Raw genomic sequence first — 19,512 nt, forward strand, 5'->3', positions numbered from 1 at the left:
AGATCTTTCTTGTGATGTTATGGAGCAAAATCTACTGACTTAGATAAATAATACCATGAATCGCCCTGTATGAGATAAAAAAAAATCAAAACCTCGCTACCAAAACCATCTACCGTCAACCGTTCAATAAAGAGACAATGAAAAGGTAAAGAAAACAATAGTATTTTATTATCTTCTGCACACACAAGTTGAATTGCTTGCTACTCAATTATGAAGAATATATTGACAGAGGTTACAAGAAAGCGTTTGATTTGTCTACCTGACAGAACAGGCAGGAAAGAGAAAAAAAAAACATAGTAAGTAGGAAATAAAGGCAGAAAGAAAAAAGGATATGTTTAAATGAATTGATCAACACAAACTCGAACTAACTAGTTATCAAACAAGAAATTAATCTAATAAGTGAAATCACCAAAATACTAACACAAGCAGAATAGTTGAAGTGAAACATCAACATTGACGCTCAAGATCATCTCAATTGTGATAGGTCAATTTTTGTTCAATTTGCATTCATTTCACACTTTTCACGAGTCATATGTTATGATGAATTAAAATATTGAGAAGGGTATATTTTTTAGGAAGTCCACGTTCTCTGTACAAAAATGAACAAGAAGAAAGCAGAAATTCTTGTTTCCTAAATCACTTAATATGTAAACTTAATATGTTTTTCAGAGAACTTAAATTCATAGAATGGGCCAAATTAGATACTTTTAAAGGAAAACTCTCGTTTTCAAACTGGATAGATGAAAAAACTGATGGCTGTGTCTGTGGGTCAATTTTTATGACAAACTCAAAGGTGAACACTGCATATCGATATCTATTATCATTTTTGAGTTACAGCATGTTTTTCGAAAAAGTGCATTTTGGAAAAGTTTCTTTAATTTTTGTCCTGTCAAATATTTATTGTTTCCATGGAAACAATCAAAACGCACTTCTTTACGTAGAATTCAATGGTTGTGAAAACTTATTTTTTCAAATTAGATATCAATGGTTATTGATAGAAAACTATTTTTCAATGAGACACCCTGTATATTCCTGCATATTTCAATGGAGCTTAAATTACGTCTCCAGAAATATAGCACACTTGATGTTTTCTTGGAGTGAAATAGGCACAAATATATAAAATGATTTGAAATCCCTGAAACAACTAAAAAAGAAGAATTGAAAAAATACCTGTAAATAACAATTATATTCAGCAAAAAAACCTGAAATGAAATAATAGTGAAATAAAATACAAGTGAAAATAAAACAATTGAACAAAAAATAAAAAAAAAAATGAAAATGAAGATAAAAATAAAAAGTTAAGAGATTTCAAGCCAAGTTAGTTCACGACGTTTCGATTGTTAGTATCCAGAATCATCTTCGGGTGATGACTGGACTGATTCCTCCAAGAGATGACTATTTATGGGTCGTTCGAGTACTTTCACTTATCCTCGCTTACCATTTTTTCGCTTCACTGGTTCAGTGGGAGATGACCGTTTGGCGGGAGTTGGCCATTTTTCGCTTGATGATGGGTTTCCATATGTTGCGAATTTCTACGTTGGCTTGGCTGAATACGTTGTTGGATAACATGTATGCGGTTTCCTTGAATGTCTCCTAAACCAATGTTCCTCTTTGCGTAAGATATCAGCTTGGGACCACTCGATGTTGTGTTGGTGGATCCAAACATGGTCTGCTATTCCTGATTTGCTGGTTTCCCCTCGCTGTGTGTGTTTCGTGTGCTCAGCAATGCGAACATTCAATGGCCTCTTAGTTTCACCGATATAGGATTTTCCGCACTCACAGGGTATCCGGTAAATGCAATTCTTGGAATCTCAGTCCGCGTTTGGTGGCCTGGTTTTCGTGAGGCTGCTACGGATAGTGCTACCGGATCTGAAGCAGGTTCTGATGTTGTACTTGGAACCAATTCTGCTTATCCTCTCCGATAATCCTCTGATGTATGGAAGTGCAAGCACTGGTTATGACGGCTTCTTTTCCTTGCTAGGCTTCTGCTAAAAGCTGAGATCTTACACAGAGAGGAACATTGGTTCAGGAGAAAATTCAAGGAAGCCGCATACATGTTGTCCAACAACGTATTCAGCCAAGCCAGCGTAGAAATACGCAACATAAACGACCCATAAATAGTCATTTCTCGGAGAAATCAGTCCAGTCAGCACCAGAAGACGAATGTGGACGTCGTGAACTAACTTGGCTTGAAATCTCTTAACTTTTTATTTTTATCTTTATTTTCATTTTGTTATTATTTATTTTTATTTTTTGTTCAATTGTTTTATTTTTACTTGTATTTTATTTCACTATTATTTCAGTTCAGGTTTTTTTTGCTTAATACAATGGACAATGGTAGTCCGAACTAGTGAAATTCATCATGAAACCTTGTCAGTCACCTTTACACAAACGTTGAAATACGCACACTTTGATCAAGCAGGCTTTAGACGACGTGGCGAAAAAACAGAAACATATTGTTCAGTAGTAGCTATCAAATGTTGAGAAAGCTTTCCACAGTAGTAATTCATAATTTCATTTAATCTGATAACAATTTTCATTATATTCACTACTAATAAATTAAACTTCTACAATAATAATGATGATAAAGAACAAACAATGAAATATATTTCATTGTTGTTTTTTCCGAATCATTAAGTTCAATAGGAGTGAAAGAAGCAGAACTTTGCATCACTGCCGGTTCCAATTCATATCTAGAATTGGTCGGCTATTTGAAAATAAAATCTTTCATCCTTCCCCATAGATAAAAGTCCATAGGCATTAGGTCCGGTGACTTGGCCGGTTCAAATCCTTGATTGTCTTTCCAATTATTACCAAAATTTGCAGCCACAAAATTAGTGACAATTGTGGTGTTGTGCCCACTAAATTCAAATTTTCCTTATCTCATCTGCTCCACAATAGAATGAGGACTTTGTTGTGCTCAAGTATGAGAATTGTAGCAGTTGAAAATGACGGCACTGTTCACATAAGCTTCGTCTATCCAAATACAATTCAACAAAAAAAAATCACGCATTTGGTTACAACTTTCCAGGAACCACTGGCAAATATCCATGCTGCGATGGAAAATCTCCTAGTCTGAGTTGATGAATTCTTCTGGTACTGTATGGCTTGAATTTGTGTTTTTCCAAAATCCTCCTAACGTTAGTTCTTGAAAGGCCTGTTGGTATCTTCAAATTTCACGTTGACATTTTGATATTATTTTCAACAGCTCCTAAGAATACTATTTTCTCCAACTCTTCTTTCTTATTTGATTCATATGAATTTGTTCTTTTCTTTTCAAATTGACCACCATCAATTAGGTTGTGTCTGTCTAGATTCCTCTCGTGATACAAATTGCTTGCTGTTCTTCCCATTTTTCATCATTCTCATACTTCATTGCGAATGTGTTCGAGAGTTAAACAGAAACCAATAATTGAAGAGTGTCATTACTGCTTCAATTAAAATTTGACAACTACCAGTAAAGATTTGCATTCTGTCTTGTCGCCGTATCGTCCGAAGCCTACTTGATAAAAGTGTGCGTTTCCAATCTACATGAAAAAACCTAAAAGCTTTGTGTTTCAAAGATGATTCTAGCACAACTTCAAGTTTGCTAAATTTGTGGAAAAGTAATTTTAGGCTCCATTGAAATGTGCGGAAATATAATTTGATCCTCAGACACAACCATCAGTTTTCATCTATCTAGTTTTAAAACAGTAGTTTCCCTTTGAAAGTGTCCAACTTGACCCACTTTGTATATACCAGGATCATATCGTTCGTACCTACATCTATAATTTTCCTATAAACAAACTGATTGAGGTCTCCAGTGTACGAGTATGAAAGCATTTCATTACTGCCAATGAAAATTGGACATTTATTATCATAACACTCACAATATTCAGTATTTTATGTCATTTCGAGTCCATGTTCTATAAATAAACTCACCGTCGAGCAATTTACGATTTTTTTGTTGATCTTCAGGAATTATTATCAAGGTGAGGAACATTCTCGATGATTTATTAACAGATTCAGTTTTGTTTGAGAATGTTTATATTCTATCTACGAAAGAAAATGTATGGTAACAATGGCATTGAAAATATTTCTTCAATAAAAAGTGACGCCATTTCATCGAGGTTGAAAAAATTCATGAGGGTACATAGTTCGTCAATATAATAAATAAATTGAACATTTTCACTATGTCAGTTGAACTGTCTTTTTTATAGCATGTGTATAATAAGATATACTGCAGCAACTACTTTGTCGAAATTTGTCGAATCATATACCAAAGTATAATATTGAATTATATTGACAGTATTCAAACCAGAATGGCAGTTCAAAATCATGCCCGCTCAAAGTCAAAAGCATATTGAACACTGTTATTTTTTCTGTTTTGAGTATCCTAGCTAAGAAACAATTTGAATTAATACATGTGATCTCAACACTTGAACACTGCAAAGTAAAGACAGAAATAACTTTCCAAAATTTTGTCACGAAGTGAAATTTCATTCCTGATACATTCGCCATGAAAAGCTCCTGAATGATGCTATTCAAGTAACACTTCCTACTCTAGCTGCATAAACCTGTTATTAGAGGCAACTACTTGAAACTCAATGAATATGTTGCTTCATATATCTGCCATACATTCATGAACCTATGATCTGAAAGTGACACCAAAGTTTTACTTTGACTTTTGTAGGGGATAAAGGAATAACTCTTCTAGGAAATTTGAGGAAAAGACATCAAAACGAGCAAGGACAAGAAAAAGTAATCAAAGATGGAAAACAAATAAAAAACACAGGGAAGAGAAAACTAGAAAAATAGAAGATGTTTTTCACGATACAATAGTTATTTAATTGAAAACACCGTATTCTTACTGAACATTGTGAGAACAAAGCGAGATGACCACTTATTTTGCGTTGCTTTCCATAGCACTATTGTGACATAACTGGAAGTTGAGCCTACTGAGTTAATCACAACCATAATTTATGCGAAGATTCGAATTGTCGTGTACGTATAAGTTCTCAGAGATTTTCTTACGATTGATTCTCTTGCTGATTTGGCTATTACGATACTGTAATTACTCATTCCATTGAATTTTTGTCCTCAATTTGGATTTCAACTGAAAAACTCCATTGCAGGTGAAGAACTGTTTCTGAGTATCTTTTTTGCCCGTGGGGTCATTGATATTTCTTTTCCTGAAGCGGTTCTTCAGTTTTCTTAGACAGTTTCTTCGTAAGATTTTTCTGTTCGTGTTGTCGGGTACATTTTCCCAGAATTCTTCATATTTTTTAAGAATTTTCTTGATCTGGTCACCATAACTTGAGGTTAGGGGTCGTTATATGGGGCTGATGATCCGTATCCATCACACTCATCAGCTTTTGAAGTCTATACACCCACTATGAAGTAAATTTATTCTTCAGTTTCTCAAAGCATTCTCTGACCAGTCTTGATATCACTCTTGAATTAGTAATTCTCCTAGTTCATTCTGACTTCTCATAAGAATTATGAACTATGTGTTGTGAACTAATATGTGACTGAAGTTCATGTAAAAGCATTAAATCTATTCATTGGCTCAAAGATATGATTCCATAAAAACTGGCAGAACATATAACTCATATATAATGATCGAAAAAAGGCATATATGAAAGAAGAAAAATGTTGAATGTCCAATCATATAATTTTCGATGTCACTGTCAATGATAGTTATTTGGGAAAATATGTTTTGGTTTTTTCTGAACTTCGATTTACAACATAAGAGATGTTAAAAGTTTTTGTATTGTTTATAAACATATGCTTGTATGTATGCTTTATTCATATTATCCTGATTCAACTGTTGTTTGAAATAATTTGAAATGAAAGGCAAGTTCATCATCGATCTGCACCGTAAACTACAATTGAAACAGTTTTTATCTCTACTTCTGAATGCGAAAGTCACCACTCACTCAGCAGGACTCCGTACTGGTAAGTCCTAGGAAACCAAAATTTGGTATATAGATGCTTCTTTGAACATTTATTAAAACAACGATAAAAATAAATAATGAAAAAATAAAAATAAATATATGCTTCTAAGGTCATAGATGGGCACTGGAAAATGATTTTTGGATATTTCAACTGGGGCTCCTTGTGGAGGTAAAAGGGGCGCGTGTACATATAAAAATTGCCTATTCATCATCGTTTCTCCGTACCGCTGAAATGTTATATGTTGGTTCATTTTATATTGTAGGTGTGCAATAAAAAGGGATTTTCAAATATTTCAATTGAAGATCCCCCTGGGGATTAAAGGGGCGCATTTATCGCTTTTCATCGCTGTTTCTCCGTACCGCTGAAATTTTGTATGTAGGTTCGCTTTATATTGTAGATGTGAAACACAAAAATTTTTTATTATTCCAGTGGGTGCGTTAGCAGCAGAGGAAAAAGTTTTCATAACTGTTTCCCCATGCCCCTAAATTTTCGGTGGGTGAATTCATATTTAGTATCAGCATTGCACCCTTGCGGAGCCGGAGCGAGTCGTTAGTTGATTATTAAACGGCTTGCCCTGCTTGTTTGGATCAAATTTAGTGATTGAAGTTCCTGTTGATAGATTGATCTTGGTACTCACATTAAGTTTTGATGACAATACAATTCAATAAATTCTGTATCATTGTGAATACAAGATGGCCGCTGCTACAAAATGGCGTACTATTTCACAACTACCTTAATATGAGTATCAAATGACAAGGCTTGACAAGTGGATTAGTAGTACACTTTAAAATATTGACATAGCGGAAGTATTGGTTAATGACGCTTTCGGCTACATTACAGAAATTATTTGGCCTCAGTTTCGTCGAACTCAAATGTACGAAACAGATGTACTGTTAGTTCAGATCAACTTTTGAAGGCACAGCGTACATCTTATCTACTCCAAAGTTATACAGTTTCCAGCAAAGTTCATTTAGGGGTCAATATAAATTTTCTTTCTTCTACTCAATTTCATGAGAGGAACATGAACATGAACATGAACACCAACCTTATATACAAAAAAGTACGGAAATACAGAATCATTCAGATACACCTCATCTAAATACAATAGCCACTTCGAATAAAATCATTTATTGTAGATAAATCTGACTTTCAGTTGCAGTTTTTTGGAACTCTACCTTCCACAATTCGAATTAAAAAATTGAATTGGGAAACCTTGTACAGGTATAGAAAGGGCAAACTTCCAGTTCAACCCAATGGGATATATTTTTCACTGACTTGCCGCATTTGATAACTTTGCCTTCCAATGAAAAAGGATTCAATAGGATAGGTATATATCTTGATGTTGCAGAGATCTGGATATAGCTCCGTCTTCAGAATTGAAAATCAGTTGTATTTTTCAGTTCTGTTCTTAAAAGTTTTTTAAACTTTCTCGAGTCGAAATATATATTTATCCATGCTACATCTGAATGAAGTTTTCCCTAACAAATTTCATCTTTTTCAGATTGTGTAAGAGGCAAGGTCCCATAAAAAATCAATCAATATCTCTTCTATAATCAGAATGATGACAAAAATATTTCATTCGATAAAAACTTTCGTGTGGACTATAAATTGAAAATACATTTGAATGAAAGCAGAGAACTTTCTCATTCAAACTAACATTGATTAATTATTCAGTGAATGTTAATAGATCTGGCCACTAATTCATAATATTTTGTTTCATTTTATTGCAGGTGTCCCTGATGTCCCGAATCGTACCCTCTCCGGATTGGTTTATAGGCATCGATAGTTTTGACCTGTGCGTCAACGGAAATTGGATTGACAGCATCACCATTGAGGTGGGTATTGCATTAATTCAACTCTGTCATTGATTAGATGTAGGTGATATGGATTGTTGGATGATGACTGGATAATTATTTTATGGGAGTTTAAACTTAATCAGCTATTTTAATGCTTAGCCAATACGAAGCGATATCATTACCAAAACTTTTGAAATTGAAATTTAAATATATACGCCTTGAACCAAATAAAATCGATTCCGGAAGTTGAAAAAGATATTAACGATATTTTCAGTTATGCGTGAGTTGATTTAAATATTCTCAAATCTATATACTTACCAAAAATTATAGGAATGAAATATACAAAAAATTGATTTGCATGTTGTTCGACCAATACAGATTGAAATAATTAAGAATTCCATTTTGCCAGCGTCGTAAAATATACAGCGTTTTGAAAAATATACAATATGTCTCACAAATATCCTGAAAATACTGCCCCAAAAAATGATGAGAGTTATTGATTGAAGTCAATATAATATTGAAAAATTTGTGTTGAATTCAGAGCAAAAATTTGAGTCTATGTAAAATTGCTTCGACTTTTGAGCACATAATCAATTCAGATACTTTTCAAGTGAGGTTGACCCGAGGGTGGAAGGAGTTATGACTACTAAAGAATATTAGTCTAAATTATTTCACTGTGCATATAGAGAACTAACTCTAATATAGAAAATTCTGAAAATAAGAAATCTTAGTTTATACATCAAGATTCACTTAAACTCAGAATCCAAAAGATGGCAGATCTTTTTACTTAACTGAACTATAATGTTCTTGCGTTTCTGTTTTTCGACAGTATATGCCTGTATTATTGTATTATAGGCATATTCCATAATGTTAAGCTTGTGTGAGGTTAAGTGGTAGAAAAAGTCAGTGATTTCAAAATATTGATTTGAACTTCGCCTTTGACGTCAACCCTAGGAGCATAAATGTTCCAAATGTAAAAAATGTATCCTAGATTGACAGAATAAAGACACATTATTATTATTATTATTATTATTATATTTTTACGAGGTTATGTATGAGATATTGTGTAAGATCAGAATTCAAATGCGTGTAACGCAATTCATCATTTCCCATTATATTATATTAATGTTGTGTCTGTTTCCATTTCTGAAAATGCTAATTTCCATTGTTGAAGATGTAAAAGACTGATTTCAGTTTTGCTTCCACTTCTGAGTGTCAATTGTCTTCAGTTTGGTCAAATGTAATGGTGACACTTATAATGAAATATCTAACAGAAAAGTTATATTGTTGTTACACATGAATTTTATTCCAAACTTGCGCGATAAGTAATTTTGTGTATAAGTCATGAAGGTACTGAAATCATAAAAAAGCTAAAGTTTCATAATTCGATGAGAATATGGTTATTTCGAATTTGTTTCACCATCTACCAGTTTTTTCTTCACGAGTATGTTATACTCTGAATTTGTTTTTGTTCATCAAGTTACTGAGACAAATGAACTTTGAAGCATTAAAACTCTAACTTGATACGAAAAATTTTCAACTTCAAATGATTAACATTTCATGAATTTATTGTAGCGTATAGTTTTCAACACTTTCACCTAGTATCAAGGTTCAAGTTAAAAAATTCTGATGGGAATTAAAATTTAATTTCGCATTTCCAAGGTACGCAAGTGTATTTTCTACCAATATAACAGTCCTCTTATTGAATATTTGAATGAAAAACACAAATAGGTATGTCGACTATTTCTCTCTCTTTCATCAATTTGAGTCAAGAAAGCACAATATGAATCCTGATGGAATATTGTTAACATAGAAAACATATTATCAACTGATGAATTCTCAACTTCAAAGTGGTTTATGACAAATGTTGCTTGAAACTTTCGTAATACGTTGGAAAGTGCATTCCATATTTTTCGTGCTGACATGTGAATTGCATTTATTTTCAATTTTGATGTAAATATGAATGAAGGATATATTTGTTCATGATACAACGCTTAAACTTGTGAATACAGTATTTGAAAATGGAGAGGTATAATTACTTCAACTGCAGTTTTGAATTTGATTGAAGTAACTTTGAAAATAACAATAAACTATCACTAAATCGAGGTGTTGTGAAGTCGAACTGTATTTAAATGTTAGATTTTACAAACAGGTGGTGTCATGCAAATATTATATCGTTCCCATTTGCGTCTAAAATATTCCAAATCATTTTTATATTGAATTCGACTGAATGGCTAGGGTAAAAATAGTACTTCGCAATCTACACAACACTAACATTCAATACTAACATATGTTTCGACCCACTGTGTCATCTTCTGAGCGAGACACAATGTTGTGTAGATTGTGAAATATTATTTTCACCCTACACATTCAATTGAAATGAATTCACACAAATGAAAAGCCACAACTGTAGAACACGTTGAACTTGAAAGTCGATTGCATCAAAACTCGATTAAATGCGTACATATTCAATAATAAAATATGTGATAAATCATGTATTGTTGGTATGAAAGCCATATTACAAACATGAATATGAAAATTGAAAATGTGGAAATCAACTATGTTAACTCATAATTAACCATATTGAATATGTGAAGTGTTAATGATTGTGTCTACCCTCATTATAAATGTAAAGAGTATGCTTGATCATCTTGTTTGAATTAGTTTTGTTCTGAACACTGGTAGAGATAATGAGTTATTACAAACTTGGCTAGATTTACATAGTGGGACTAATATTTGATTTATGTATTTCGTCAATAAGTAACCGAAACTTCGTTTCCAGATTCGTATATCGGCGAATTCGCCAATATTGTTGCAGCTGACAACTTCACCATTACTGTTATGTCCGGCGACTTCGGCAAAATTTATATTTGTTGTATACTTCAGAATACCTTGTAAGATAATCTACGCTGCCATATTTCATGTAATGTCTGAAGAAGCATTCTCGAAAGAATAGTTGGAAGTGTATTTATTTGTTCTGCTAGGTACATGGCTGACAGAAGTACAAATAGCTATGATAATCTAAGAGTTACCAACATAGGCCACCATGAACACGCGGCTAATAACCATATTTGTCAATGCCGTAGACACAATATTATATTCATAGTAACAGTTCATCATATTATGAGTGAAAACTTTATAATCAGAAATTATTTTTCACAGGTATTTATGGAGTTCTGAAAAGTTATATGTCTATACATACATATATATTACTCAAGTAATAGAAACGGTGCAAATATGACACATCTAGTTTCAAAATCACTTTCAATAGTTTGGTGTTGGGAAAAAACTCTAATAATATTCATATCTAGTTCAAATGTATCTTTGATTTTCTGAAAGAAATAAGCGAATGACCTGGTTTTGAAATCTGTTCTGTTTCAAATCTGTTTTTCCGTTAATCAGCTGTCGCCCCCATACGAACGACAACTCTCAGAAGTTGAGAAACTTGTGCGAGCTGAGGACTAACGAGGCCACACCTTTTAACGTGTGATTCCTAACACGTTAGCCATCTGGTTATGAAACGAATTGTGATTATAGTAAAGTGATTTTTGTTTTGTCTTTCCATATCAGTCGATTTCTTTAAGAAGAATCTTACTGAAAGATTCCACTTCACTTACTAGAAATCTCTGCATCTGCTGAATAATTGGTCAAAATTTGAATGGCCCATTTGTTTGTTTCTCTTCTTCGCTTCCAATATGGCACATTCTTTCACATTTTGTTGATGTTATGATCAGAGCTCTTTTACTACCTTCCGATGTAAGCTTTCAATAGTAATTCAGCTTCCAACCTTTCAATGAAGTTTTTTACTATTTTTCTCTTTTTATCGAATGAAGATTAATTTCTGCCCCTGCCTGCTTTTCCCGGGCTCATCAACATTTGCGTCTTAGTCATAGCCAACTAGAAAAATATGGACCTACTGTGCGCCTTGGTCTCAAATATTTATCAGAAAAGAAAAACATCCATAGTTATACACGTATTCAAACACTCTTCAATCAACGCTAGTTGATGTAGAATATCATATAATTATTAAATGGATTCCAAATTACGTTTTTTATACTATTTAGCTTAACTAAAATTAGTAACTTTCACTTCATCACCTTTATCTATTGACACATTTTGGGCACTTGCTAGTGAATGCAAAAAAAATTAAAAATATGGTATATTTCTCAAAGACAAAACACAAGCACTATGGAAAATCCTTGAGGCGCTCTCAGAGCGGTGTCTGTGCGATAAATATTGGACTTGAATCGTTAGAGATTAAATCCATTTGGAAAAACATTCTCAGGAAGTTCATTCCACATAAACGCAGCTCTCCAGATGAGAGAGTTCTTAAACAGTGAAGTTCGAGGTGAACCTCAAAACGATGAGCAGTCACAGTCTGTCGCGTATTTCTGATATATACTGCTCTTGGTGAAATCGAATGTGACAAATCATTTGAACACCTCTCGTGCAAGTATCTATGAAAAAAATCTCCAATCTTTCTTCGATGTTTCAGGCTATCAAGGTTGCACGTGATGTTCGCGTCTCCAATCAGGCGGATGGCTCTTTTCTGAATGGAATGCAGCAACTTCAGGGTATGTTTGGGGGCAGAGCTTCATACAGGAGAACAGTACTCCAAAGAAGGTCTGATCTGAGCTTTATAAAGCATCAAAGTTGCTTTGGTGTGCATAGTCTTCTGGTTCGGAACAGTGTTCCAAGCTTTTGAGAAGCAGCCTTTGCAATTCCAGCGACATGATTGTGCCAAAACTTTTTCGGTGTCCATTTCAACTCCCAACAAACTTATCGAGGCAGAAAGCAGAATTGTCTGACCTGACATTATTATATCTGGTTCGAAGACATTTATCTTTTTGGAGAAAACCCATGCCTGGGTTTTTGTGGCATTGAATTGAACCTGGTTACTTTCACCCCAAAACGAAATCATTTCTGGATTCTCATTAAGATACTCGTATATAAGCAACCTCCTGCTGCCGGTGAGGATGTGCCTCCGTAGTCGATGTCCTAGAATCCAAATTGAATGACGAGATAACTATGCTGTCGTCAGCAAAGCAGTGTATTGGATTCTCGTTTTCTTCCAATATACAATAATAAGAGGGTTGGAGACAATATGGATCCCTGGGGAACACCAGCGTTGATGGTGAAAGTATTCAAGATATATTCATCCATAAAAGTCCCGCCTCAAACTGTGATAAAACTTTCTACGCTTCTTTACCACTTTTATTTGTAACTAATATTACTGCAGTTCCGTATTATAAGGACATTTTCACTTACAATTGTTTGAAAATGTCCTTATAGGACGAAACTGCAGTAAAATTAGTTACGAATAAGAGTGGTAAATAAACAGAAAGTTTCATTTCCAAATATTTGAGGATATGGTGGTTTACGACTTTCTCCATGATTTCTGATATCACTGATGGCAAAGCGGGTCTATAGTTAATCGGAAGATTTTTCTTGACCTTTTTGGGAATAGGCTGAACGCCAGCAATCTTTCAACAACAAGGAAAAACCCCTTTCTTGTAAGGCAGGTTTGAAATCTGCAAAATACTAGTGCGAGTTCATTTGAGCACTTTTTAAGTACGATGAAGGGGACTTCGTCCGGGTCAGACGCCTTGTTGTTTCAAAGCTGTTTCAAAATTTGCCAGAGTAGACGCTGTCGAAAAGTAATATCCGGCATTATGGATCCTAGTGCGAGAACAGTGGGTGGTGCCTTTCCCAGAAAATCGACTGTGGAGTGGAACGCAAATTGTTCAGCTAGTAGAGTTGCTTTTTCTGTGGCTGTTGTTGCAATTGAACCATCCGCGTGTTTAGTGGTGGAATTGTGGATTTTGTAAAGTTCTGATGGACAGCTTCATCTACTGACCAGGAGGATGTAGATCTGTTGAGATTGGCAAGCAGGAGTATAGACTCTTAATTATCATTTTTTTATATATTTTACTCAACTGAAATTACTGATTTTCATTTTATTGGTTTTTACCCGTATATCTATTGATACCTATTCATAATCTTAAGGTCTTTTTACTAGTAAAATATATATTTTCAACAACTTTAGTAAATGAAAAATAACCAGAAACTCTGGAATGTATTTCTCATTATGAACTTTCATATATTCTGCTCAACTAAAATGGGTACTGTTATTTCAAACCAACAAAAAATTAGGTAGGTAGTTCCAAATGTCAGAATGTGCATTTCATCAGTTCGGACTTCCATTGTCTAATATGATATAAATTGATTTGAAATACCTGAAAAAATCTGTAAAAAATTGAAAAGATTACCTGGAAAATAACACTTATATTAAGCAAAAAAACTGAAATTGCAATGAAATGAAATACAAGCAATAGCCAACAAATCAAATGCACCACGAAATATCAGAATGTAATAAAATATCATACGATACATGTCCGTTAGACATGTCATTACAGTACAGTTAATATTCCGGAATCGGTTGCTACGTTGACTCGTCCATAACAAAAATCGTACCACATTATCCTCATATTTTTTCACCCTCAACATAATTGCCCAATCCGCCAGTAATCCTCAATAATCTTCGTTAATTCTTCTCGCAGGTGGATCCCATCGATGCAGGCACCGACAACGGCTTCACCTTCACGGCTCCGAACTGGCCGACAGAACCGCAGGGCGAGGCCTATCGCATCACGGCCCATTACCCAGCTCATCCCGCAGGATCTTTCTTCTACCCCTATCTGAAGCGGCTTCCGCCTATCGGCACGTTCCAGTTTATCAAGGTAAGTAGCCGAAATTATGGAGAATAACGCGTTCTGGTTTGTCTGAGGTTTCCTTTGCCCTTTAGGGGACCTTTCAAAGTTGAAATCGAGTGAACGGACTCATACGGAATTGAAAGACGGACCTAACACTCTAAGGGTTGAGAAACAGGAGTTAGAATATCTGTATAGAGTTAAGATATGATAGCAGTGATCAGAAAACACTTGACAGAATGTGGAGTGTTAGAAGGTGTTACCAACTTAATATATCGAAATAGTCAAAACCAGATTCAAGCCAAATTTTGGTACATAGGTACTCGCGGACGGTGAAAATTAGAATAATTTAAGATGTGTTATTTATATTTTAAGAATCATTTTTATTGAGAAAAAAATAACTTTATTAGTAGAAAACTTTCACAAAAAAAATATAAATAAAAACTCACTCTACTGTTGAAAAATGTCAATAATTTAAATTAGGTTTTGTTTTTACTCCTGGTAATTGTAAGACAATATTGGCACTACATGTTCTAACATTTTCTGGTGGACAATATTTTTTCCATATTAAAAGCTTATTTTTACCTGTCCAGGCCGGCTCTCTGGTAACGCTAACAGGTACATATTCACCAGTGTCATCTTCAAACTCTTACTACGTATCACTACTTTCTAATTTCTGTTCGATATCATCTATCTCATCTCGGTCATCATCATCATCTGTCCCATAATTTTCTTCAGCATCCACTTCCTCGAACAACCTCATCAGTCTTGCTTCCTCCTTTTCGTAATCCATATCTACAATATAAATAAATATTGTTGTGAAATTGGCCGCAGTGGTGGTGCGCCCGACTCATGATCGGAAGACCGTGGGTTTGATTCCCGCCTCGACCAAATATTTTTCTCGAGAGAATTTATCTGGTTGAAACTGGAATGATTCTGCAACCGTATTAGGAATCACACCTCAGAAGGTAATACCTCGTTAGTCCTTAGCTCGCACAAGTTTCTCAACTTCTGAGAGTTGTCGTTCGTATGGGGGGACAGCTGATTAACGGTAAAACAGATTTTAAACAGATAAAAAAAAATTGAATCAAGGAAACTTCAAAGTGCTAATAGAAAGGATTCAACTTTTTTTCATAGGTTGGGATTTGTAAATTTACATTCTAATCTATATTTTTTGTGAAAATAAAATAAAACTAGACAAAAAACTTGGAATATTCACGGATTTTGTCTGGATTTTTTACAAACAGTTAAAATACGTCACTCGCATCCGGTCTACTTCACCGTGATTACTCAATATTTTGGAAAATTGCTTCCAAATAACATAAAACTGAGTGGGATATTAGCTGGTCACGTGGTCGAAAGGTTCGCGGAGGGGGAGGCTGCATAGCCTCCTATGTCGTAAATACTCTTTTAATATATTTCTGACCGCTTTGGGACACCGTGCGCGAGTAACGGAAGGTTAAAAATTATATCGTCATTTGAAAACCATTTGGTTTTTATTACATTGTACTTCGTCTGCCAAAAAATTTCAGCAATTATTCAGAACAAGTAAGTTCATACGAATTAGTTACTCCGTAATGACGCGCCGGCATCTATCAGATTGTTTCAAAAGTTTTGTTCATTTTCAAGAGTCTCATTTAAAGTGTAATATCTCAGTAAATACTCATTCGATTAGATCAAAATAAGTCATTTAAATCAATGCACTTTTGCCAACGTAACACAAGTCGATTAACTTCGTCAGCATGGAAATTGTGTGTTCGGGATTCGATGAAGTCATTGAAGGCCGTTTTTGCCTGGTCCTGATTGGCGAAGGTTCTACCAGGGAGAAAATCATCGAAGTGTTTGAAAAGATGGTAATCGGTTGGTGACAGTTCTGAAAAGTATGGTGGGTGAGGCAGAATTTCAACGCTCAAGTCGTTTAATTTTTGAACGGTGATTTGTGAAACGTGCGGATAATCTTTCATCCGCACGTTCGGAGTTCTTTTCTTGAACAGTGCCAGCTGCTGTTGAAGCAATTACCTACCATACAGTAATCATGATCGTTTTTTCGTGTCTGGGTGGCTCATCGGTGTCTAATTACTGTCCTGAATGTCTTCTGTGATCGTGAAGAATCCACTTTTCATCATACGTGACGATCTGATCCAAAAAAGGATCGTTTTGATTGCGCAAAAGCAAAGAAGGGCAGACTTCGAAACATGATTCAACACATGGTCCATCTACTTTTCGAGCTTTTCAACCTTTCCAATACGTTTTAGATCATCAAAAACCGCATGAGAGCTGACGCCCTGTTCATCCACCATTCCACGCACCATTTGCGATGAGTCAGTCTTCACCAGATTCCTCAATCCTCGTCCTAGACTACTTTAGATCGACTACTTAGGGGCTCGTCTCCGGAAAGAAATTTCGCAAGCCGATGTCGAACCGTTCGTTCATTAACAGTGTCATTACCAAATACCTGGTTAATTTTTCTGGTGGTTTCAGCAGCGCCTTGGTTCAATTTGGGAAAAATATCCTAATATAATATAAGCCGAAAAGAGGTAAAAAATTTGTATTAGGGAAAAAAAAGAACAGCATCAATGTATAGAGTAAAAAATTCTCTATCGATCAGTATAAACCACGGCACAGTAGAAAAAAAAATATTGAGATGTGGAGCTACAAAAACACATGACATTACAACGGATTAAACTTTTGAAACAACCTAATTTTTACCTTAAGAGAAGTGATCATTTGGTCAGAGAATCATGTATGAGAATGAGAGCATTCGTCCGGCTATTTTTCTCGTAGTGTAACAAGACAGAGGAGCGGAAGCACCACTCCACCATAACCAAATCGTATATCATTACTTTTCGCTAAAGAGGTTCCTCGAGTCGAAACTCGTATGGAGGAGATCAGGTCCGAATCGATAACCAATGTCCACCTCGTGAGGTAAAAGGTCATCAGATCCAAGAATCGCTCGGCCTGAGAAGAAGCATTCAATCAAGAGCGACAGCTTTCTGCATTTGTCTGACCAAAACTTCCGCCGTAGTACGGCAAACCCGAATGATCTCGAGATTCAACCGAAGGGAGGATATCAATAATATCTTTTGGACGAGGCAGGATTTCAAAGACGGGCAGAATTTCTATGGAATAGAGTCATTTCTAGTACTCTTTGATGGAAAAAGAAATAGTTTGACTTGCTACAAGAAGATAGCTATCAACTTTTTTGTCAAATAGAAAGTAGGTTCCTGTAACCCTTCGCTCGAACGGTACTAACGGTATTTGAATTCTCTATACACTGACCTTTAGTGTTTTAAATTTGGATAACCTGTCTCGGAGTTATTGGTGTTTGACTTGGAAACAAGGAAAAATAGTAATTCGTAACTTTGCAACTTAAAGAGAATTGAAACAGCTCCATAGTCAGTTATCACAGGTGACACAAGGTGATGTTTTCGGAAATGAATCGTTTTTGAAATAAAGTTGAACCGAAGAATGTTACAAGAGACAGCATTTCTGCGCTCAATCCGATTGACGACTTTCTGTGATCGACTATGTAGATGAGAATCCACACCATGTTATCCAAACGTAGTAACAGAAAATATTGTGTCAGCTTGACAGCTGTCACTATGGATACTGAGAATTCGCTTCATTTCATTTTGAATCCATGGTTCGCGATAAATCTCAAGAGAAAAACTCAAGAAACAGAAATTGTTGCGTTTGTAGTGAATAACCCCCGCACATCATTCGTCAACTACTTTCTAGAGGAGCTTTACCTATTATACTTCTGTGAAATAGTTCAATTTTATCCCTATTCAGAACAGGAACTTAAATTCGAGAGCCTATAAAAAGTTCATAAAAGAGTCCTGCACAGTAAATAATGTTAGCCAACCAATATATTATATTGGTCGAACAAGCATAGTAATGTCATGTTTTTCCATTATTGATTTTTTTATATTGAAATTTATAGGGCCATATGATGTTATCAGGGGGTTAGATGTTAGAGTAGCCGAAGCCTTAATCTCATCTCGTGATGATCAAGCAAAAAAGAGATTATCTATAATATTTCTTTTAATAGAGTAATAAATTGTAATCTCTAAATGATAAAGACGATATTATCATTATCATAACAACAGTGACTCGTGAAAATGAAGTCTCAAAAACCACCGTCAAGAAATACCTCAGAAGACATTAGTTTCACCTCTATAAACTGAATATATTACATGGATCAAATGAAGATGCCCCTGACAGAAGAATACAGTTTTGTGAGTAAATTTTCGAACGTTTGATTGCAAATCTATACTATATGAAAAGTGTTTTTTTTAGTGACAGTTGAGTTTTCGCCAAACGGAAATGTCAACCGTGAAAATATACGAGAAAATAAATGTCTGGGCAGGAATACTTTTCGAAAATTTTCAAAGCCTCATTTACCCACGGATTCAAAAAATTGTTGCCAATAATGAGATGAAACAAAAAATCCAGTTGTTTTCCAACGACATAGTGCGCCCCAATATTTTTTCAAGCATATGAGTTTATGTTACGCAACCTGGAACAATACGGGAACTAAGAGACAGAATCACCGAAACTTGTGCTAATATTACCCCAGAAACGTTCCAAAATGTTAGACATGAATTCCGAAAATGGCTCTTTCACTGTCAGAAGGTGCAAGAAGAACATTTGCTCAGATGACTTTTCTATGTATGGAATGAATGATAACAGGGTTGAATTGAAATACTCTAGTTTTATAAATATTACTAGAGTGTTATCCCAACACCAGTAATATCCATTACTACATCAAAGATTCCAAACAATAATTCATTTTCGTTTTAAATGAACAAAAAATCTGACATTGTGTGGCGGAGTTAAAAAGTTTCTAGTCTCAAATTCAAATATCAGTAAGTCCACAACGGTTTGACGAATCACAAAAAGTGATTGTTTCAAGAATTGAAATTTTTTTCATACGAAATGCCACAAACCCCTTTTTTTACTCATAAAAAAGTTGAGAGCGCCTATAGTTTTTTGATTTAACATTTTGGACGCTTAGGCCAAGTTGTAATCTCAAAGTGTTCATTATGTTTCCAATTTGAAATTGGAAA

The 19,512-nt window shown here is 34.8% G+C and overlaps 1 protein-coding gene across 3 annotated transcripts in view; it reads left to right on the forward strand.

The window, feature by feature from the left end:
* Positions 1–19,512, forward strand: part of mspo (M-spondin) — a 593,209-nt gene that overhangs the window by 538,014 nt on the left and 35,683 nt on the right. For all 3 annotated transcript variants that reach the window (XM_074172813.1, XM_074172815.1, XM_074172814.1), the window contains exons 3-4: positions 7,668–7,772; positions 14,294–14,473. In XM_074172813.1, coding sequence (XP_074028914.1) covers positions 7,668–7,772; positions 14,294–14,473 — 285 coding nt within the window. The remainder of the gene's footprint in view (positions 1–7,667; positions 7,773–14,293; positions 14,474–19,512) is intronic.

The sequence above is a fragment of the Leptinotarsa decemlineata genome, unplaced genomic scaffold (assembly GCF_025532065.1).
Source record: "Leptinotarsa decemlineata unplaced genomic scaffold, Ldec_3_MD MMD2_tig00000199_RagTag_RagTag, whole genome shotgun sequence".
Classification (NCBI taxonomy): domain Eukaryota; kingdom Metazoa; phylum Arthropoda; class Insecta; order Coleoptera; family Chrysomelidae; genus Leptinotarsa; species Leptinotarsa decemlineata.